At 41.4% G+C, this 24,501-nt stretch overlaps 1 protein-coding gene across 1 annotated transcript in view; it reads right to left on the reverse strand.

Annotated features, from left to right (window-relative positions):
- Positions 1–20,708, reverse strand: part of LOC137359811 (deleted in malignant brain tumors 1 protein-like) — a 33,135-nt gene extending 12,427 nt beyond the window's left edge. Inside the window, exons 1-3 of the mRNA XM_068025509.1 lie at positions 20,586–20,708; positions 12,435–12,467; positions 11,365–11,679 (exon numbers count right to left, since the gene is read on the reverse strand). Coding sequence (XP_067881610.1) covers positions 11,365–11,679; positions 12,435–12,467; positions 20,586–20,631 — 394 coding nt within the window. The 5' untranslated portion in view covers positions 20,632–20,708. The remainder of the gene's footprint in view (positions 1–11,364; positions 11,680–12,434; positions 12,468–20,585) is intronic.
- Between the last annotated feature and the right edge of the window lie 3,793 nt (positions 20,709–24,501).

The following is a 24,501-nucleotide window of genomic DNA, read 5'->3' on the forward strand; positions in this document are numbered from 1 at the left end:
GGACATCTCTGGCAGTTATTGCTCAAATTTATTTGCCATTGAAACCGTTGTCAAGACCTTCTTCTTGAACTAAAATTGATTGCCTGGGCAATGTTCTTCTGCAAGTTCTGAGGTAGGTAGAGTTCAGTCAAAGGTTTTAGGCAAAGTGTGTACCTTTAGCTGCATGTGTTACAAACAAAGTGGGCAGTGTAGAATTTGGTAATTAGTGTGTAAGACTCAAATCTAGCCTTAACATGTAGAATTTAACTTGCAATATTAAAAAGCTGCAAGGCAGTTCATGTTAGCAGTTAATCGTGCAAGTCAAGTTCGCAGTAAGCAGTCAATCAGCTGTGATTGTCCGATCTGGGGTAATTACTGTCAGCTGGAAACGGTCTAAACTGTTGCAACTTGAATGAGCCTGCAAAGGCATATAACATTAGACTTCATTGCAAGTGGGTTTGAGTGCAGGAACAGGGATGTCTTACTTCAGGGCCTTGGTGAGACCACATCTGGAGTACTGTGTGCAGTTTTGGTCTCCTTATCTGAGAAAGGATGCCCTTGCCATGGACAGAGTGCAAAGAAGATTTACTCGGCTGGTTTCTAGGATGGCAGGATTTACGTTTGAGGAGAGATTGGGTCCACTGGGCCTATATTCACTAGAGTTTAGAAGAACGAGATAGAGCCACATAGAAACCTATAAAATTCGAACAGGACGAGGCAGGCTCGATGCAGGGAAGATGTTCCCGATGGCTGGGGAGTCCAGAACCAGGTGTCACAGTCTCAGGATATGGGGTATGCTATTTAGAACCGAGATGAGGAGAAATGTCTTCACTCAGTGGGTGGTGAACCTGCGGAATTCTCTACCGCAGAAGGCAGGGGAGGCCAAACAATTACATATTTTCAAGAAGGAGATGGATATCTTTCTTAATGCCAAAGGGATCAAGGGGTATGGGGACGAAACGGAAGAGGGTACTGAATTTGATGATCAAACATGTTTTTTTTAATTGCTTGGCAGGCCCGAAGGGCCGACTAGCCTACTCCTACTCCTATTTTCTATGTTTCCATTTTTAGTCTTCTAGTAAGGCAGAGTGCAACCACAGATTGCAATGTTAACTGAATACATTATGAACATAGTGGGAAGTTAGAGTTTGCTCAGAGAAAGTATTCGGTGCAGAGGGGGAAAAGGAGGTTGTTTTTTTAAATTCTTTCACAGGGAGTGGAGGTTTTTGGCTCGGCCAGCATTTATTACCCAACCCAAATTGCCCTTGCAAAGATGGTGGTGAGCCGCCTTCTTGTACTGCTGCAGCGCATGCGCACTCAGTACACCCACAGAGCTGTTCGGTAGGGAGTTCCAGGATTTGACCCAGCGACGGTGAAGAAACGTTGATATAGTTCCAAATCAGGATGGTGTGCGGCTTGGAGGGGAACTTGCAAATGGCGCTGTTACCATCCATCTGCTGTGCTTGTCCTTCTGAGTGGCAGATGGCGTGGGTTTATAACGAAGTGCTTTGTTTTGTCTGTTCAGCTTGAGAAAGTGTGTGGAGTCACTGATTTAACACAGCACCACAGCCAGCAGCAGCAGAGCCTATTGGGAGAAGCAGACACCAGACAAATAGAGGGGAAGCAATTGTCAAGTCAGAGTATGAGGGGACGTGGATAAGTTTCAAATAAGTATTAAGTTAATTGGTGAGTGCTCAGTGTTTCGGCATTAGCAGACCAGTAAAATAGCTTTAAACCTAAAATGCATCTACAAATAATTTTAACTCTAAAATAAAGACAGACTAAGTTATGGCAGAGCAGTTATTTTTTTCAGGATATAGGATTTTGTGGATGACGCAATTATCCCGAGGGAAAATGACCGTAGTAGATGTATCCACCTGCAAACTCTCTGACTCTGGGCCATAAAGCTGGAGTGGGAATTGGAGATACCCCAACACAGACAGCAGCAAGAGGAGTATTGGACAGTTTGCTGCAGATTTCAGTCACATCTTGTCGAGAGGTGCGGGGTCAGAATGAGGTTGTTGCAGCTTCTAGTCCACAGTAATGGAAATCCAGATTTGTTGGTGAACGAGGATATGCAGAAAATGAATCTTTCCAACAGGAACAATGTACTGGCTATTTGTGAGGATAAGGATGAAGACTGTCAGAAGGACAGCCAGAATGTTGACCGTGATACGTTGGAACAGGAAGCTGTGCAAAAGGTGGAGGAGTGGAGCATAATTTGATACTTTTAAGTAGTTCAGTCATTAGGGTATTAGGAGTCACAAACAGTATTTGCCCAACTTGTGCGAAGTGAGGGATATATCAAATCAGATTGCAAGAATGCAGGGGAAATATCCAGTCGTTTTGGACCATGCAAGGACCAACAGCATAGGAAAGAAAAGGCAATAGTTTCTTTTCAGAGAGTACCTGGTGCTGAACTATAAAAGAAGATCTCAAGGATTGTAATCTCTGGATTATTATACAAGCCGCTTGCACATTTGAATGGGGAGTGGGGGGTGGGGGAATAGGGAGGTCAACACGTGGTTGAAGGTGTTGATGTTGGAAAGAGGTGTTACTTTTTATGGTACCCACCACTTGTACTGGGATATTAAATAATTGTTCTGTTGGAATGCGCTTCACCTGAACCGGGTTGGGATCAGGGTCCTAGAATAAAGGATAAATAAGGTTGTTACAGGAATCTTAAACTTGTAAGTGGATAAAGGGAAGCTGGTGGGGGCTGGCTGAGGGGGTAGAGCAAAGTTGGAAATCTAACGTAAATAGGCAATACCGGGAGAGGAAAAACTAAAACATGCAATATTTGAGTAAGACAATTTTACAGCTTTACAACACTTGAATCTGCGGTGAAAACAGCTGTTGCTTTCTTGACAAAACAGTAGCTAGAAATACTGGCAGACCTCGACGTTTTGGGCAGTGTACTCTGTCCATTGTCTGGAGAAACAACTGGAACTGGTGGAAGCGATCGGTTTATATGTAGTGGAGAATGGGAATAAGGACAGGATCTTAGGTTATTACAGGTGCTTGTTCTAGCTGCTATTGGTCTGTTAATTATATTCCGTGAAAGGTCAGTACATGCCATTGTGCTTGCTGCTGTTTGGTCAGCTACAGTGTATCGTGGCAGGTCAATCCATACTATTGTTCTGGTCGTGGTATGTTGGCTGCAGAGCAGGGGATGGTGTGTCTCTTGAGGAGAGACAACCAGATATCCACTGAGGAGCAGGCCACTGTTAGGGGGACGTTGTGGTGTTTATAGATGTCCATAGCTTCCCTGATGCAGTGAATGGGACAAGCCTGCCATCGTCAAGTAAACTCAACGCAATGATCACAGCATTGAATGGTCCAATTCCAAACTCACCTCTTCTATTCTGGACTGGCATGCAAGACACAGTAACATCATAAGTATAAAAGAAAACAAAAACATGGGAAAATAGGGAAAAGAGCCCAGATTCTCGTGAATGGCAGATATACAAAGAATAGCAAAGGGTGACAAAATAGATCGCAATAGCTACAATACTTTTACAATAATTTCCAAAATAGTTTGTAAGTAAGAGCAATGTGGCCTCATTAAAATGACAATGGTGATATTATAAATGAAAATAAGGAAATGGCGGGAATTATACATAATTACTTTGCATCAGTATGGACATGGACGTCACTTTTCTTAAGGTTCCTTGTTGTTACAGTTGACCAAAAGCTGCCTTGACGTCGAGGACAGTCACTTTCATCTCACTTCTGGAATTCAGCTCTTTTTTCCATTTTTGGACAAAGGGTGTAATGAGGCCTGAAGCTGAGTGGTCCGACAAACCCAAACTGAGCATCAGTGAGTAGTTTATTGGTAAGTACTGCTTGATAGCGCTGTAAACAACACCTTCCATCACTTTGTTAATGATTGAGAGCAAACTGCTGGGACAGTAATTAGAAAATTGCAATTGTTACACGGCTATTTAAAGTATGTTATCGAGGGAATTATAGATTGGTTCGCCTAACAGCTGTTGTCAGGGAATTACCAGAGTGTACATTTAAAGATGGAGTGTCTGATCACCTTGAAAAGTTGCAGCCAATCAGAGATAGGCAACATGCATTTGTAAAAGGTAGATCATGCCTGATGAACCTGATCAATTGTTTTGTGGAGGTAACTAAAGTAGAGGGCAGGGGAAGCTCAATGGATGTTAATCAGATGGACTTCCAGAAAGCAAACAACAAAATCCCTCATAACTGATTGTTGGCTAAAGTTGCAGCTCACAGGATTTAGGGCAAATTATTGACTACTTGGGACGTGAGCTTAGTGGCAGGAGACAGACAGCAGGGATAATGGGCAGATCATCTAACGGGCAGGATGTGATGGCGCCGTCCCACAGAAACCTCTACTATTTATTAATGATTTAGATGGCTGAATAGAAAGCCATATATAATTGACATACTCAATATTGCCATTGAAAAAAATCAACGATATTGTAATCATGCATATTTTAAGCATACATTTGCAACAACAAAAAAAATAGATTAAGTGACTGTGGAAAACTATTACAATATTGGCAAGTGTGAGGTGTCCAATTTGGAATTTAAAATGTTCCAGTATTTTCGAAATGGTGAAAAAACGGAAAATAGACTTCAGGGTCAAGGGCAAGGACAGAAAAAAAAACAGCAAATGGAATGCTGGGCTTTATATCTGGAGGAACGGAATACAAGGGGCTAGAAATCATGCTACAGCTAAAAAAAAATCCTGGTCAGGTCACATCTACAGTAGTGTTCAGCTGTGTGCAAACAAAAAAGTATTTTGGGCAGTTAGAACTGTGCAAGAAGTATTGTGCGACAAGAACTGATGCTGGGAGTACTATTGATCATATTTTGCATAAATGATTTCGACTCAGGGAGGGACAGACAATTACAATATTCATTAATGACATGTACTTGGGACAATGGTTAATACTAAGGCAAATTGTGATAAAATACATGACGTTAACGAAATTGTAAATGAATTTTAATGCAGATAAATGTTCACTTACAGATTAGGGTAGGAAGACTGAGAACACATTTTCCTTGGACAATGATAATCTAAATTGTGTCGAGGAGCAATGGGATTCAGGGGTACAGATAGAAAAATGAATACAATAGCAATACAGGTTAACAAAGCTGCAGAAAATACAAAAACATTGAGGATTATTTTCAGAGAGATTCGTTGAAAGGGGAGTCATACCCAGCACAAGGAAAGATTTGCTGTTGATTGGAGTCGGTTGATTGGGTGCGAACTGGTCAGTGTTTCCCTGCTTTTCTAGGCAGTATGCAACTGGGCAATTTTCCACCGTATCAGTTGGATCCTAGTGCTGTAACTGTACTGGATCAGCTAGGCTCCAGTTGTTGCTAGTTTTAGAGCACTGATCTTCAGCACTGCAGCTGGAGTGTTATCGGGCCCCGAATCTTTGTTATGTGCAGTGTGCTCAGCCGCTTCTTAATGTTGTGCACGGTAAATTTAGGAATGGACCGAGAAATAGAAAGCATTTGCACAGCAGTAGCTCATTGGCATGGATTGTCACGCACTACTTCTCACCTTTTGCCAGTCTGAATAACTACCTTTAACCCACACTTTGTTGACTGTTTTGCAGCCAGTTTTCTACAGTCTGTCATGATCACCCTTCAAAGTATGCAATTAATTACCTTGAAACCACATTCACAGTTTTAGGTTTAAAAACTGGACAGACAGCTTCTGACCAACAAGATGCAACAGTCAGCATATAATCATAGAATGTTTACAACACAGAAGGAGGACATTCAGCCCGTTGATTCCATGCTGGTTATCAGCAAGAGCTCCTCAGCTGGTCCTATGCTTCTGCCCTTTCCCCATAGCCATGCAAAGATGTTCTCTTCAGGTGCTTGTCCAATTCCATATTGAAAGCCACAATTGAATCTGTCTCCATCAGACTCGCAGGTAGAACATTCCAGAAGATCCTAACCACTCGCTGTGTAAATAACTTATTCCTCATGTCAACGTTGGTTCTTATCCCATCCACCTTATAACAGTGTTCTCTGGTTATTGACCTTTCTGCCAAGAGGAACACTTTCTCTCTATCTACTCTGTCTATTCCCCTCATGATTTTGAACACCTCTATCAAATTTCCACGCAGCCTTCTCTGTTCTCAGGAGAGCGACCACAGTTTCTCCAAACTATCATTGTAACTGAAGTCTTTCATCCCTTGAACCTTCCTTGTAAATCCTTTCTGCACCCATTCTATAGCATTCACATTCTTCTAATGTGCCGTGCCCTGAATTGTACACAATACACCAGTTGAGGTGAAGCCAGTGTTCCACAAAAGTTCATAATAACTTCCTTACTTTTTTACACTATACCGCCACTTAAAAAGGCCAACATCCCATTGAATATTAACCAATTTCTCAACCTGCCCTGCTACCTTCAACGATTTGATCAAAAATACTCCCAGGTGACTGTTGGCTGCAGCCACTTTCTAATTGTACCCTTGAAAAGCGACTGGCAGCAAGCATTAAAAGAAATCCCAAAGTATTCTATAGACAGAGAAATAGTAAAGGGGTGGTAAAAGGAGGAGTGGGGTCGATGAGGGATCAGAAAGAGGATTTACATATGGAGGTAGCGGGTATAGTTCAGGTATTATCTAAATTCTCTGCGCCTGTCTTTGCCAAGGAAGAAGATGCACCCCGGGCAATGGTTACAGAGGAGGTAATTCAGATACTGGAGGGGTTTAAATTAATAAAGATGATGTATCAGATATACCCTGTTAATAAGAACATACGTATGAACATACAAATTAGGAGCAGGAGGTGGACACTCGACTCGTCCAGCCTGCTCCACCATTCAATACGTTCATGGCTGAACTGATTACTCCACATTTCCACTGACCCCCGATAACCTTCCACCCTCTTGGTTATCAAGAATCTACCTACCTCTGCCTTAAAAAAATTCAAACACTCTGCTTCCACTGCCTTTTGAGGAAGAGAATTCCAAAGAGTCACAACCCACTGAGAAAAAAATTCTCCTCATCTCTGTCTTAAATGGGCGACCCTTATTTTTAAACAGTGACCCCTAGTTCTAGCTTCTCCCACAAGGGGAAACATATTTTCCACAACCACCCTGTCAAGACCTTTCAGGATATTAAATGCTACAATCATGTCGCCTCTTCCTCTTGTAAATTCCAGCGGAAGCAAGCCTAGCCTGTCAAATCTTTCCTCGCATAGCAGGTCACCCATTCCAGATATTAGTCGAGTAAACCTTCGCTGTACTGCCTCCAACGCATTTACATCAGTCCTTAAATAAGGAGACAAGTATGGTACACAATATTCCAGATGTGGTCTCACCAATACACTGTGTCTCTGAAGCATAGCCTCCCTACTTTTGTATTCAATTCCACTCGCGATAAATGATGACATTTTCCTAGCTTTTTAAATTACTTGTTGTACCTGCATACTAACGTTTTGCGTTTCATACACTAAGACGCCCATATCTCTCTGTATCTCAGAGCTCTGCAATCTCTCACCATTTAGATAATATGCTTCCCTTCTATTCATACTCCCAAAGTGGACAATTTCCCAGTTTCCTACATTATAATCCATTTGCCAGGTCTTTGCCCACTCACTTAACCTATCTATATCCCTTTGCAGACTCCTTATGTCCTCTTCTCAAGTTACATTCTTACCTATCTTTGTGTCATTCGCAAATTTAGCAAGCATACCGTCGGTCCCTGCATCTAAGTCATTTCTGTAAATTGTGAAACGTTGAGGCCCCAGCACAGATCCCTATGGCACACCACTCATTACTTCTTGTCAACCAAAAAAATGACCCATTTATGCCTACTCTATGTTTCCTGTGAACGAACCAATCTTCCATCCATGTTAATACGTTACCCCCTACACCATGAACTTTTATTTTATGCAATAGCCTTTGATGTGGCACCTTCTCAAATGCCTTCTGGAAATCTAAGTACAATACATCGACCAGTTCCCCTTTACCAACAGCACATGTAACTCCCTCAAAGAACTCCAATCAATTGGTTACACATGACCTGCCTTTCACAAATCCATGTTGACTATGCCTGATTACCTTGAATGTTTCTAAATTCCCTGCGATAACATCTTTAATAATAGCTTGTAACATTTTCCCTAAGGCAGGTATTAAACTAATTGGCCTATAGTTTCTTGCTTGCTGTTTCCCTCCCTTTCTGTCTAAAGGAGTTGCATTCGCTATTTTCCAATCTAAATTAACCTTCCCCGAATCTAGGGAACGTTGGAAAATTAAAATTAACGCATCAACTACCTCACTTGCTACTTCTTTTAACACCTTAGGATGAAGTACATCAGGTCCTGGGGACTTGTCAGCCTGCAGCTCCAACAATTTGCTCAGTTCCTTTTCCCTGGTGTTTGCAATCTTCTTGAGTTACTCCCTCCCTTCCATTTCCTGACTTACAGCTAAAACTGGGATGTTACTTTTATCTTCAATAGTGAAGACCGATGCCAAACATCTGTTCAATACATCTGTCATCTCCTTATTTTCCATTATTAATTCCCCAGACTCACATTTAATAAGTTCAACGCTCACTTTGTTACTTCTTTTCTTTTCTTTTTTTTAAATGTATATATATATATATATATATAAACTCTTACTATCGCTCCTTATATATCTATCTAGCCTTCTCTCGTCCTCTAATGTTACCTGCCTTATCAATCTTTTCGTCATCCTTTGGTTTTTTAAAAAATTCTGTCCAGTCTTTTGACCTGCCTCCCATTTTTGCGCAATTATAGGCTATTTCTTGAAGTTTGATACGACCTTTGGCTGTTTTACTTAACCACGGATGGTGGGACACACTCTTGGAATGTTTCTTTCCCGTTGAAATATGTGAAATTGTGTGAATATCTGAAATACTCCCTTAACTGTCTGCCAATGCATTTCTATTGACCTATCCCTTAACCGGATTTGCCAGTTCACTTTAGCTAGCTCTGCATTCATGTCCTCATAATTGCCCTGATTTAAGTTTAAAATATTAGTCTTGGACCCACTCTACTCTCCCTCAAACTGAATGTAAAATTCAATCATATCATGATCGCTGCTACCAAGGGGCGCCTTAACTATGTGGTCATTAATTATTCCTACCTCATTGCGCAATACCAGGTCGAGTACAGCCTACTCTCTGGTTGGCTCCACAAGTTATTGTTCCAAGAAATTATCCCGAAAATATTCCATGCAGTCCTCATCTAGGCTACCTCTGCCCATCTGATTTTCCCAGTCTAAATGTAGGCGAAAATCCGCCCCTAATTATCACTGTACCTTTCTGACAGGCTGCCATTATTTATTCATTTATACCCCCTCCCACAGTGTGGTTAATGTTAGGTGGCCGAGACACCACTTCTGACAAGTGACTTCTTGCCTGAATTATTTTTCATCTCTACCCGAACAGCTTCTACATCCTGGTCTCCTGAACCTAGGTCATCGCTCACCATTGTGCTAATACCATCATTAATTAACAGAGCTACCCCTCCACCTATTCCTAGCTTCCTGCCCTTCCTAAATGCCATGTATCCTTCAATATTCAGGTCCCAGTCTATATATATAAATGAACTAAACCTTGGTGTACAGGGCACAATTTCAAAGCTTGCAGATGATACAAAACTTGGAAGCACAGTGAATAGTGAGGAGGATAGTGCAGATCTGCAAAAGGACTTTGACAAGTTGGTGAAACGGGCAGACAGTTGGCGGATGAAGTTCAATGCAGAGAAATGCGAAGTGTTTCATTTTGGTCGGAATAACATGGAGATAAAATATAAAATGAAGGGTTCAATTCTAAAGGGGTAACAGGAGCAGAGGGACCTTGGTTCAATCGTGCATAAGTCATTGACGGTGGCAGGCTAGGTCGAGAGAGCGTTTAATACAGCGTACACTGTCCTGGACATCATAAATAAGTGCATAGAATACAAGAGCAAGGGAGTAATATTGCAGTTGTAGAAGACGCTAGTTCGGCCTCAGATGGAGAATTGCATCCAGTTCTAGGCGCCACACTTGAGGAAAGATATGAGGGCATTGAAGAGAGTAACGAGACTTTTCATGGAAATTATTCCAGGGATGAGGAATTTCAGTTATGAAGATAGATTGGAGAAGTTAGGACTGTTTTCCTTGGAGAAGAGAAGGCGGAGAGGTAATTTGATAGAGCTATTCATAATAATGAGGGTTATGGACAGTGAAGCTGGAAGGAAACTGCTTCTACTGGTGAAAGGATCGAGAATAAGAGGGCACCAAGTTAAAGTATTTGGTGAAAGAAGCTAAAGTGACATGAGGAAAATCTTTTTCATGCAGCGAGTGGTTCAGATCTGGAATGATTGTCTGAGATCGTGGCAGAAGCTGCTTCAATTGTAGCATTCAAAAGGGAATTAGACAGTTATATGAAATGGAAGAATGTGCAGAGTGATGGACAGACGGCAGGGGAATGGAAATGAGTGAACTTCTCTTTCAGAGAGCCCATGCAGACATGAAGGGCCGCATAGCCCCCTTCTGCACTGTAACAGTTCAGTGATTCTGTGATATTGCCTCTCCTCCGTGTTCCAACCAGAATGTATCAGTTCACAGTTCTCTGCGTTAAATTTCATCTGCCACCCGTCCGCCCATTTCACCAGCCTTTCTTTATCCTCTTGAAGGATATCAATATCCTCCTTACAGTAACTGGCCATGAATTCAGGAAAACTCGCCGCTTTTCTTCGAATAGTTCAACTGTGTTGAGTTTAATCGTTGCAACTGCTTCCTGAATTATCTTAGCTCTTTTGTTTAATATTCTGCGAATTTCACTTTCTCAATATTTAAATGGCAATGCGCAGGCAGCCGTGGGATGTTACAGAGCTGTTTCCTCTTGTGATACCCACAATAACTGCGGACCCATTACTTTGGCTCCCCGAGGCAGAGAAACCTGCCTCCCTCCCTCCTCTGCTCCCCAGTCTCAGCTTCACAATCTGTGTAATATATCAGATCTGAGGCCAAGCGATCATTGCGGGTGGACAGCCGGGCTGACAGTACATGCCCGGTAGCGGCAGCTGGGTTGATGAATGGAGAGTTGGATTGAGATTGTGACATTTCCAGCGGTTCAGATCATTCACTGCGGCTTTAAGGAAAATCTCAATACAAACTGCTCTGTCTGTATTGTAAGTATGCTGAGTATCAGATATTTGTTGCTCCCGGTGGAGAATGTTTCTTCAATATAGTACTAATGATATTATTTTAAATAGTGATCCGAATATTAACATTAATTCCAACCGGAGTTTAATGGAATTATTATCATCTGACTTTCCGGGTAGGGACCATCCCGGATTGCTTTACTTTCACTTCTTCCTGGATTCATTAGCTGCGGCGGGAGATGAGAAACTGAGAAAGGATTTTACCTGAGCAGATGACGCCAGCATCATAGACGTGTGACCAGGAATAGTGATCCCATTGATATGATTTGCAGTCCCGCAGAGCAGCCTCAGTCCCGCTGCACTCTACTTCATCCGTCACAACGGGTCCGGACCCTTCCCCAAAGTGAGCTTTACCCGGTGCAGAGACCGCGGTCCCGCAACCCAGCTCCCGACACACAACAGCAGCGTCCAGCAGGTCCCAGTAGGAATCCCACACAGTCCCCCACTGTCCCCTGTAGTGAATCTCCACTCTCCCAGCGCACCGACTGCCACCATTCACTAATCTCAGCTTCACCTTCTCTGTAAAAGATCAGAAATATTATCAAGCGTTCATATTGCGTTAAACCCACAGATTCCCAGCGCACGTACCCTCCCCATTAACCAGGCATGAATTGATAGGAACATCCGTCTACATTCAGAACCCTAATAAAACCCGGTGGAAATATTACACATGATAAAAAAGAAACGGTAATACTAATACACAGTGCAAAGGAGCAGGGAGCCGGGAGACAGCCGGATATTCCCACCAACACAACGGCTCCAAAGGGAACGGGGTGTGTTCAGGCTCAGAATATATTTAATCTGCAGAAGTGGGGAGAGGAGCGTGGCTGTAATTATCACATTGTTACGTTTTCAGTACTGATTGGGCGAACACAGTGAGATACCAGCAACAGGGAAGAGCAGAGGAAATTTCCGCCACAACCACCACAGCCAATAAAGACAGGGCTGGATGGTCATGTGAACTGGAGATCACGTCAGATTGGTGAGGTGGACCTTTGGACCGGCAACAGTGTGAGTGGAGCTGATCCTTCACACTCTGCTCTTCAGAGACCCTCAGTTATTGTCCCTCCACATGAAGGCAGCAGCCATCTCTCAGCTGGAATTAAAGATCTTTACTAACACAATGAGGGACACACTCCCTTTCTGACTAGCAACCGGGCAGCGGGTTAATCCGTGATCACAAAAAGTACTGAGAGTGTCGTCCAAGCTTAACATTTAATGGGATAGATCAGAGCAGAGAGATAGCAGATAGTGTGGAAATAAAGGGCGATTACCTGACGGGTCAGCCTGACTGTTCCCTGGTCTGCCTGAAATGAGAAATTGACAATTAGAGTTCACTGGGACAAGAAATGAATGAAAATGTCAGAAAGCAAAAACACGAATACAACGAACTGCAGGGTGATTATTCCCGTGCCTTTGCTGAATAAATTATATTAGGATCTGTGATTTCATTTTTTAAAACAGAAAATACAGTTTCTGCAACAAATTAATATTGGTAATGGGCCAAAATGTATCCAGCATTGTTTTCACATATACACACACTGACACTCGGATACACTCTCCCATTGTGGTGACGGTGGGTGGTCTTTATGTATTACCAGTGTGAAGGTGCTCTGAGAAGGCAGTGGTGATGGTCCTCTCCCTTATAGAATCTTACAATGGAACAGCACAGAGGGATGCCATTCGGCCCATGCTGCCGATGCTGTCTCTTTGTAAGAGCTGTCTAATTTGTCCCACTCATTTTCCCCTTCGCCCTGTAAATTTGTGCTGATGGTGCTCTGACCATTGATGACCCGTGTGTAGGTGCCGTGAGAAGAGGGTGGTGATGGATCTGCTTTTAAACTCTCAGTGAATTGAGCATTCCGATCGAAAGTTCGAGAAGGAATGGGAACATTTAAATTAAATTAAAGATTTTCCGATCTTGTGGTAAATTTTGATGCCTTTTAATTTACTGCAAAGTCTACCACCTGTAACTTTCAAAGTTTCTATAAAGGTGTAATTGGGCCTTTCTGCTGTTCAATAAAATATATAGCTTCCTCAAACAAAACAAAACAAGATGAATGGTCTGTCAGTCTCCTAACTCGGTGCTGACTGTTTCATCCTAAGTTCCTGCGGTTCTGATTCTCTTGCAAACTGCCCTCGCCGACGTGCCATATTCTTTTACCAGTTAATGATGCTCGATCAATGGTCCTCCCGTTTACTGGTAAGCTTTTTAAAAATGCAGTCAGTCCGTTGACCTGTATCCAATCTCCCTGATGATAATGTGTCTCACAGATTTCCAGGTGTTTTTCTATTCACAACATGATATACTATAGACGGTGTGTTGACCTGCTCCCCATCTCCCAGTTGATAATATATCTCCCATGTACGCTTGTCTCTTTATATACTCTGCTGATATATTATAGACAACGTGATACCGATTGCTGTCCTCAGCTGTGCTTACCGAGTAATCTGGAATGAGTTACTGTTTCCCAACTGTAATCTCACTGGTCTCTTTATGCTCCGAGTTATGCAATGTAAATAGTGTGTGACTTCATCCCAGTCATGGAGCCTCAGCATTCCTGCCAACTTTCCCTGATAATAGTGTGCTCGCACAAATTCCCCTTTCCCAGTGACCAACCTCAGTGCTTCTATCGGGTCCGTGAATCCTCTTCAATCCACTCAGTCTTTTATTGTACACTTCCTGCATTTACCATTTCAGCCTGTATCCACACATGCTACGCTGGATTTTTTTTCCTGATAATCCAGTGGTTCAAGGAGTAAACTGATGCACACCTTCTTAGGGAAACTAGGGATGGACAATACACTGGTGCAGAACAATATCGCCAAAATGACGACATTGGTTCAGGAAACCACCCCGCCATCACCTCTGGCTAAGTAGGTTTGTTCAGTAAATTTCACCTGGCTAGCGAGCTCAGGACCCGAAAATGAATCTAAACAATCTGTTACCGAGACTCCCATGCTTGCCTATTCATCAAGTTTATCTCTTGCGGTCTCAGAGAAATGATCATTCGTTCCCATTTCTCAATCATTACTATGTTTCCATTTATCTACAGTACTCCTCATATCTGCTGAGTCCTCCATTCACTCTCATTTGCTTCCTCACAATTTCTAACTGCTCTCATTGTTGTTCTTGAAAAAGTTTGAATGCATTTCTTTTTGAACCGTGATCCGAATCACCTCTATATACAGGGAATATACCCACTATTTTCACACTCTTCTGGTCGGCCTCCTCCCCCAGGTAAACGTCAACTCAGCTAAAACTCTGCCGCTGCTGCTGTTATCTTGGCACGGACAGTCTCGTTCACCCATTTTCCTTGCTCTCACTGTCTATGACGACTCTCGCTTCCCAACACCTCTGATTTCATTAGTCGCACCGTTACATTCCTGATGTTTGGACTAATGGTTTTGGTGCCAAACATAAGTTATTTTAATATTTTATACTTACATTAACTTGCTATTGAACCGGATTGCCACAACGAGTAATAAAGAAACATTAATTATAAAAAAATAATAAACTCAGAGGAGGTGAACTGAAACGGGACAAACGTGGGATATTGAAAGCCCAGAATTTAACCTCTTGAATGAGTTACAATACGAGGGACAGCGGTGGTTTAGGGGTTGCAATATACAGTCAATACAGAGAGTTTATAAGTACATGATTCTCGTGGCAAATTATTAGGTGGGTCAAGATTCTAAATGATTATGTTATCGCAAACGACTTTAGGCCCAATTTGAACAACTTTCGCAATTAAGTGAGCTCTTGTGGATTTCAGAAACAAATTAATTGATAAAATTGCAGTTATTGTAGGTTAAAACCTCAAATCCGGATTCTGTGTGCTAACAGCATTATCAGTAACTTTTAACAATCTATGTCTACAAGGCATGAGCTAGTGCCTGAAGAAACGTTACCGCAGTTGGAAATAACCAAAGACACATCAGAAATTGGCTAGCTGAAAGAAGACAGAGGGTGTTGATTGATGGCAAATGTTCATCCTGGAGTTTAGTTACTAGTGGTGTACCACAAGGATCTGTTTTGGGGCCACTGCTGTTTGTCATTTTTATAAATGACCTGGATGAGGATGTGGAAGGGTGGGTTAGTAAATTTGCAGATGACACGGAGGTCGGTGGAGTTGTGGATAGTGCTGAAGGATGTTGTAGGGTACAGCGGGACATAGATAGGCTGCAGAGCTGGGCTGAGAGATGGCAAATGGAGTTTAATGCGGAAAAGTGTGAGGTGATTCACTTTGGAAGGAGTAACAGGAATGCAGAGTACTGGGCTAATGGGAAGATTCTTGGTAGTGTAGATGAGCAGAGAGATCTTGGTGTCCAGGGACATAAATCCCTGAAAGTTGCTACCCAGGTTAATAGGGCTGTTAAGAAGGCATATGGTGTGTTAGCTTTTATTAGGAGGGGGATTGAGTTTCGGAGCCACGAGGTCATGCTGCAGCTGCACAAAACTCTGGTGCGGCCGCACCTGGAGTATTGCATGCAGTTCTGGTCACCGCATTATAGGAAGGATGTGGAAGCTTTGGAAAGGGTGCAGAGGAGTTTTGCTAGGATGTTGCCTGGTATGGAGGGAATGTCTTACGAGGAAAGGCTGAGGGACTTGAGGTTGTTTTCGTTAGAGAGAAGGAGGAGGAGAGGTGACTTAATAGAGACATATAAGATAATCAGAGGGTTAGATAGAGTGGATAGTGAGAGCCTTTTTCCTCGGATGGTGATGGCAAACTCGAGGGGACATAGCTTTAAGTTGTGGGGTGATAGATATAGGACAGATGTCACAGGTAGTTTCTTTACTCAGAGAGTAGTAGGGGCGTGGAACGCCCTGCCTGCAATAGTAGTAGACTCGCCAACTTTAAGGGCATTTAAGTGGTCATTGGATAGACATATGGATGAAAATGGAATAGTTTAGGTCAGATGGTTTCACAGGTCGGCGCAACATCGAGGGCCGAAGGGCCTGTACTGCGCTGTATTGTTCTATGTTCTATGTTCTAAACATCTACAATACCGATATTAATTGTCCTGGGCATTGTCTGTTGAATTGAAATATGCAAGCGAATTCAGGGGTTGTTCCGCAAAGTATGGGACATGTGGAAGGACATTGAAGCATTTAATAGGAGTAGGATTAAGCCATACTACCTACCCAGGCTGCTCCGCCGTTCAATAAGATCATGGCTGATCTACTGCCCCAGATCCACTTTCCCACCTTTCCCCAGAGATTGGGAAACAACTCCGGATCTTTCATTAAACACTGCATCGCACCATATAAAAAGTATGGGACATGTGGAAAGAGATTCCGAAACACGTCTGGATGTTAAATACAGCATCAAATGTCGGAATCATGTGGAATAATAGTGAGAATCACTAATTACTACACAACACCGTTCACATAAATGGATGAAATAGAAAACATGATTTGATGTCAAAAGGCATAGTTTTGAAGATTGTCGGTGACTAAATACAACTGTTCTAACAGCGAATCCCCCTGAAAGCAGTAGCATCTTTTCTGGAGGGTGTAAATGATAATTCTATTAATAATCAGTAAAAATGAAGCAATATTGCTTCCAGCTCCAGTTAATATATTACACAACTTTTATTGTCATTTCTGAATATTACAAATGCTGTACACCTATTTCATCTAATTCTCTGTATCACAGGGCACTCCACTGAGAAATCCAGGCGACAATTTGGGATGAGTGCACTAGATACAGATCCCAGTATTCTGTTGTTTTGACTCCCATACACTCGATTGCAACACTGACTACTTTCTACTTCCAGGAGTCTCCGTTATAAATGCCTGATTAGAATTTTAACTCCAGTCTTTTGCATCTGTACGAGCGCCATAGGAAACAACATAAAACCAACCCTTGCCGCATTTATGTTCAATTTTGGTAACAAAACTAAATTTAACTCAAATTTCCTCTGGAAAAGCAATTGCATGTTAATCAGATGAAAAATATTAGATCCGTTTTTACTGTATGTGACAAAAATGGACAGCAGTTCCCTATTTGAAGTTGATACACTTAAAATCAAAAATGACTAAATGTATTAAATTATAAATTTACATATTAAGGAAGCTGTTTCAATATTCACTTTATACGATCTCAATAAATGACAAATTAAAATAAATATGCACATTTGCTATAAATTGATTTTGATCAGCGGCCGATTGCTAAAAAAAGAAGATTCAGGGAGTCTTCTACATTCCATACTTTATCTCCGTTCTATGGTTTGTAGAAAATATTCTTAAATTACCTTCAAAATCAGCATTTTACAATACAATCCCTTTCACAAAAACAAAAGAAAATTCATCATGGAAGTATCCAATAACATTAAGGGTGGGTTTCCCAGTCGTGAACCAGCATTTGTTGTCGACAGACATTAACAAATGTAACCAAACCCGCTCTGAAAACAGTGACAAACTGAATCGAATCATCGACCGAAAAACTCTGCAACAATATCGAGCAGGTGGAAGGAGACTATTCATGATATCTCAAGAAACACTTCACGATGCTAAACATCAAAGGAGCATGTGGAAGGAGACTTTGTCACATTAATTATTACTTGACGCTGCACATATGAATATGTGAAGTAAGTTGAGAATTTCCAATACAAAGTTCAAAATTTTCAAGGTCATCATTAAGTAAATAATAATAAATGGAAAATCCTCCGGAGATTTTGGAATATTCGGTAACATTATCTTTTGGAGAGGCACTTCACAATTACAGTAATAATGAATGCTCATTGAAATAATATTGGTTCTGCCTCTCGTTAATATATTATACAATATTTATGGATCATGTACCACATTCTAACGTGGAACAAACTATTGAAATTATTTCAGCTCCATTCAGTATACCACACAGGGTCAGACAGCAATTCTGCTGTAAAAAACTGGGACAGAAATTCCCGTGTGGGTTCAGTCAGCAGTAGATTTAGCTTTGACTACTGTTCTCTCATCCCAGCATTACCATCGACCCCAGACCCCAAACTGCGAGGCCTTCTACTCTCACAGTGATCACGTTCCACTGCTAGATTGCTATGTTTAAATTATCTGCTTAGAATTTCCACTCCAGTCAGTTGTATCGGTACAAGAGCTTTTGAGGACCAAATAAAACAAATTGCCAAGGTATTAGTTCACAATTTTGGATTTAAATCAAAGTTCCGCACATGTACCACCTGGGAATTTAGAAGACGTGTTAATCAGATGGAAGATATTATAAAACAATGTTTTCTGAAAGCGGAAGAATGGATAATTGCTCCCTATTTAATATTGATGGAATGTAAACTCAAACCAACAGACCAAGATCCGTATTCAATGTGAATTCTACAAATGAGATAAACTATTTCAATATTCGCTTCATATGATAGCAAAGAATAACATTGTTTTTTTGTCATAAAACATGCCTGCTTTTTAAAAGTTATTCTGAGCAACTGGCGATTGGAGAAAAGGATAAGGGAGTCAAGTGCAATTCATTGTTTATCTTTTCTGTGACTTGAATAAAATGTTATTTAAATAATCCACAAAATTGGGTTTTACTATCCAATTTATTAATACTCACGGAAATATATTTCGTTAAATACATTAAGTATCTGATAACACTGGGACTAAGTTGTCCTGGCAGTAAACCAATAAAGTTCCAATAGACAGAGACTGATCAATCTAACCAAACACACACGGTAAATAGTGAGGAAGAGAATGGAATCATCAATGGAATAAAACAACAAACATCGAGCCGTTGGAAAAATAATAAAGAACATTATCACTAACTCATTACACACTACATGACACTGTGTCAAAATATGTGATTGGGGAAACTTAACTATCTTTAGGCACTGTACAAAAAATGGAGGAAATAGAATAATTAATTTAATATAAAAGATACTAATTTTGAAGATCATCACTAACTGATCAATAACACAGAGCAAATTCCCCAAAGATTAAGGAACTTTTAGTAACATCATTTTTTGCAGAGTGCACTTGATAATTATACTAATAATGAAAACGAATTGAAAAATATTGGTTCCATCTCCAGTTGAGTGGTTATTATAGATTGAAGGTAACACTTCAACATTGAACAAATTATTCTAAAATATTTAGTTTCATGAACTGTATCACTGGGAGAGCATACAACACTTGTATTGAGAAATAGCTGTGACAGAAATGTGTGTGGCGGTTCATGTCGGCAGTAGATGTAGTTTTGACGGCTGTTCCACACTCAGTGAGATAACTTACACCCAGACTCTGATAAACTCTATTCAAACAAAGACAGCGCTCTACTTCTATCAGACTCGCTTTAAATAATCAGATTAGAATTTCAATTTCAGCTGGCTGTGTCAGTATAAGAAATGCAGGGGGAAAAATTAAACAAACTGCCGCGGTCTTTGTGTTCGACACAAATTCAACTGGGAATTTAAAATACCCGTTAATTAGTTGTAGAATATTCTAAACTTGTTTACTGTCACCAAAACAATATTCCTGTCAGCAATAGCTCAATTGCTAGCACTCTCGCCTCTGAGTCAGGAGAGGGTGGGTTCAAGTCTAATTCCAGGGACTTGTGCGCAAAATCTAGGCTGCCACCCCAGTGCAGGACTGAAGGTGTGCTGCACTGTGCAAGCTGCTTTCCATCGGAGGAGAAGTTAAACCGAGGCCCCGTCGGCCCTTTCAGGTGCAGTATTTGGAGGAAGGGCAGGGGAATTATCCCTCGTGCTCTGGCGAATGTTGATCCCTCAATCAATACCACACACACAAAAAAAGTATTCTGGCCATTATCACATTGCTGTTTTTCGGAGCTTGCTGTGTGTAAATTAGCTGCCACGTTTCCTACATTACAGTATGGACGACACTACAAAACAGTACCTAATTGACTGTAAAGCTCTTGGGACGTCCTGACGTAGTGAAATGCGCTTTATAAACGCAAGACACTTTTATATAAATGGAGGTTTATTCCTATTTGCAGCTAATAGAACTTAAAATGGAAACAATCAATCCAAAATTTGTATCAAATGAAACTTCGACAAATTATCTCAACCATTTCAGTATCCATTTCAAACCAACCCAATGAAAGACAACTGTAAATAAAATAGATCCGTTTTCTGTAAATTGATCCCAGACACTGACAGATTCTATTCTAACAGCGAAGTGGCTCTTTTTCGAACAGACCCTCCTTAAATAGACCCATTAGATTTTCAACTCCAGTCTGCTCTGTCTGTACGAGCAGCAGGTGGAAGTCAATAAACAAATTCCGATATTTCATTAAACTCTACACAAGAACATTAACATTTATAAAGCATTATTTACTTTCTACATCACCTGAATGTGTTCTTCAGTAAATATGTTAAATATATTCAAAACAGACGTCTTGTAATAATAATCAGTGCATCAGTAAATAACATAATGCATTCAGTAATCCGTAACTCACAGTTCAAAAGCGGCAGCAGAGACAGGGTCAGGAAGGAATGCAGCATCGTTCTGGCGCCGGGTACAGCGATGTGAACAGAACATTAATCGAACGCTGTTCTGAGACACTAAGAGCTGCTTCCAGCAGCTTCTGAAAGTCTGGCTATTGTGGAAATTAATTATTTGACAGATGTTTCTGCAGAAACCAATGTTTCCTTCCAAATAACCAATAGATTTTGACTTGTGTGAACCGTGAATTACAGGCTGGTAAAACACACCAATGAGACGAAATGTGACCATTAATGGATAAAATGAACCCAAGTTCCAACTACCAGCCTATCCTGCGAGGATAATGACGTGTGACAGTGTGAAAAGTAAATTAATCACTGATCTGGCGTCCAGATCATAGAATCATAGATGCACAAGAAAGGCCATTCGGCTACTTTAGTCACAGTCGTACGTTTGAAAGAGCTGTCTAATTTATTGTCACATATGTAGCTTTTTCTCGTAACCCTGCAAATTATTCCACTGCAAGCATTTGTTTAATTGTCTTTATAAATTCCTCTGGAATCTGATTTCATCACTCTTTCAGATAGTGCTTTCCAGATCTTAACAAGATTCTGTTATTCTGCCGGTTCTACGGAAGGTCTCAGACCCAAGCCCAGCGTTGGAATCCCAGGGAAGAGGCAGGTGAGGCGGGGTCACTAAAGCCAGTCCGTAAAGCCCCGATGAGATGCTCCAGGCGGTGTTCTTGTGGTGCAGAAATAGGGAGGCCCCGGGGAATGAACTGGTTCCTGGTGGGGGTGCTCTGTGGGTCACAAATTACCCATGAAGGAGGCGACGCCCCAACCCAACCACAAGGCCACAGGGATAATGCCTCGTTTTACAAGGTGTCCTCTCCATGTGGTGAAGGACCTCGCTGCTGGTAAGATCACAGAGGTGGTGGAATTATCCCATAATTAATAGGCCACTTAAGATCCTCAATCTGTCACTGGGCGAAAAGGCTGTGGTCAGCCTATCCCGCCCCCGAGATCACTGGAAGATGGCGAAACGATGGGATCTTATCCTGCCACATCCCTTGCCACGCGCCGCTTTTCTCCTTGGCCCCTCCCCACCCCTCCTGGCTTCCAATCACGCCTCTGGGGGTCAGTAAAATCCTGGCCATGATCTCTGATGACAAATGTATTCATGAGAGGAAATAATTTGCTCATTCTTACTCTATCATAACCCCTCATCTGTTTGAGTTCTGTTCAATCTGGGATGACGGGACTGACGAATGAGGAGAGATTGAGTCAGTTTGGATTAGATTCGCTGGAGTTCAGAAGAGTGAGGGGGAAGCTCATAGAATCCTATAAAATTCGAAAAGGACTTGACAGGGTAAATGCAGGAAGGATGTTCCCGATGGTGTGAAGTCCAGAACCAGGGGTCATAGGCTCAGTATACGGGATAAACCATTCAGGACTGAGATGAGGAGAAATGTCTTCATGCAGAGAGTGGTGAGCCTGTGGAATTCCCTGGCAGATAAAGCAGTTGAGGCCAAAACGTTGCATGTTTTCAAGAAGGAGTTAGATATAGCTCTTGGGTCAAAAGGGATCAAATGGTATGGGGCGAAAGATGGAACAGGTTACTGAGTTGGATAATCAGCCATGATCATAATGAATGGCTCGAAGGGCCGAATGGCCTGCTCCTGCTCCTATTTCGATGTTACTATGTTTCTATCCCACTGAACCTTCTCTGTTCTAATGAGAAAAATCCAAGCTCCTGTATTCTCTCCACATAAATGAATTCCCTCACCAATGGTGTCTTCTTGCTAATCCTCCTCTGTACCCTTTCCAAGGCCTTAACATTCTTCCAAGATATTCGTGCCTGGAATTGCACACAAGACGCCAGCTGAGTCATAACAATTGATTTGTAAAGGATTAGCTTGATTTCCTTTATGTTTGTATCTAATAACCCCAATTTCAAAACACGTATCCCATACAATTTTTCAATCAGCTTCTCTACTTGCCCTGCAATCCTCAAAGATCTATGAACATGCATTCCCCGGATCCCTCTGTTCCTGCATCCCATGAAAATGGTACCATTTATATTATACTGACATGATGTTTTCCCAATGAGCATCACTTCTGACTTGACCACAATAAATTGCATCTACTATGGATCTGCCCATTTCAGCAGACTGTCTACATGAAATATGCTATTATAATATTCACAATTTACTACAGAGCTATGTTTTTAACCATCGACAAATGTCAAAATTATACATTCTAAAACCAAGTCTATGTAATTTGTTTGTAGAGAGAAAAACAGCAGTCTTAAAACCAACTCCCAGGCAACCCCCACTCTCTCCGGTCAGAAGAACATCCATTCACAACTTCTCCCTGCCTCCTATCTCTTAGCCAATCGACTACTCGTGCTGACATAGTCCCTTTAATAATATGCATTCCTATCATCTGAATAAGTCTGCTATGAGGTACTTCGTCAACATTGGATGCCCACATACACAAGGCCCACTTCAGTCTCTTACTTGATTAAAGAACTCAATCAGGTTAGCTACACACGATTGGCCTTTAACAAATCCGAGATGGTTTTATCACCTTACCCCATGCTTCTGCAAGTGAGAATTAATTTTGTCCTTGATGTAGGCCTCGAGCAGTTCTCTCAACTTTCACTGAAATTAGATAGATTAGCCTGTAGTCACAAGGCTTACCCCCTCTTGTTTTGAAAAGGATTCGAACATTTGCCAATTCCAGTCCTCTGGCCCCAGTGCGATATAAAAGGAGGATTGAAACATTGTGGTCAGAGCTTTTGTTATCTCCAACCCAGATTTCTTTAACAACCTAGGATGCTTCCCATCTGGACCAGGGAAGTTGTCGATATTTAGTGATGTTAAAATTTTTAGCACCCCCTTGCCATCTATTTTAACGTGTGCAAGATCTCTACTTCCCTCTCCTCAACTGCGAGATTAATTTCAGCCTCTTCTTTTATGAAGGCAGTTTCAAATTGTTCATTCAGTACCTCAGTCATGCCCTCTGCCTCGACAGGAATATTTGTTTCTTTCTTCATAATCAGCCCCACCATTCCTTTAACTATCCCTTTTACTTTTCTGAGTTTTATAAGATTTGTGATCCCCTTTACTGTTAGGTGCTAAGCTTTTCTGTACTCTCTCTTTGTCCTTCTTGTATTCTTTTTCTATTTCTCCCTGTACACTCTATTTACTATTTGGTTTTCGATTATATTCTTGAATTAGAATTTGTAATGAATCTCTTCTTTCTCTTTTCCCTTAACTGAAAATGTATTTATCATCCAGAAAGTGCAGCATTTACTGCCCTATCTTCACCTCTGGACTTGACTATTCCAATGCTGTCCTGGCCAGCCTCCTTCTTTGCATCCTCAGTTAACCTGAGGACATCCAAACCTTTTCTGCCTATGTACAACATACACCAGGTCCCGTTCACCCATCACCGCTGCACTGGCATTAACTTCTGGTCATGCACCTTAACAATATTGAAATTCTCACGCTTATTTTATAATCCCTCCATGAGCTCTTCTCTCCCTATCTCTGTAATCTCTTTCAGCCCTATCAGATATTTGTGCTCCTCAAATTCTGGAATCTTGCTCACTCCCAAATTTAATCGCTCCACCGCTAGTTGTCTTGTTTTCATCTGCCAAGATCCTAAATTTTGGAATTCTATCCTTAAACCTCTGCCTCTCTACATCTTTTTCCTCCTTTAAGATGCTGCTTAAAACTTACCACCTTGATGAAGCATTTGGTCATCTGCCATAATATCTGATAACGTTGCTCGCTATCAAATTATCTTTGATAATATGACTTGGATATTTTAACTATGGAAGGATACTACATAAATAAGAAGTTGTTGATCTTGTTTTCCACCTTCTCCTTTACTATGGTCTGTCCCAGACTATATTAGTGTAAT

Source organism: Heterodontus francisci, unplaced genomic scaffold (assembly GCF_036365525.1).
Source record: "Heterodontus francisci isolate sHetFra1 unplaced genomic scaffold, sHetFra1.hap1 HAP1_SCAFFOLD_93, whole genome shotgun sequence".
In the NCBI taxonomy this organism is placed as follows: domain Eukaryota; kingdom Metazoa; phylum Chordata; class Chondrichthyes; order Heterodontiformes; family Heterodontidae; genus Heterodontus; species Heterodontus francisci.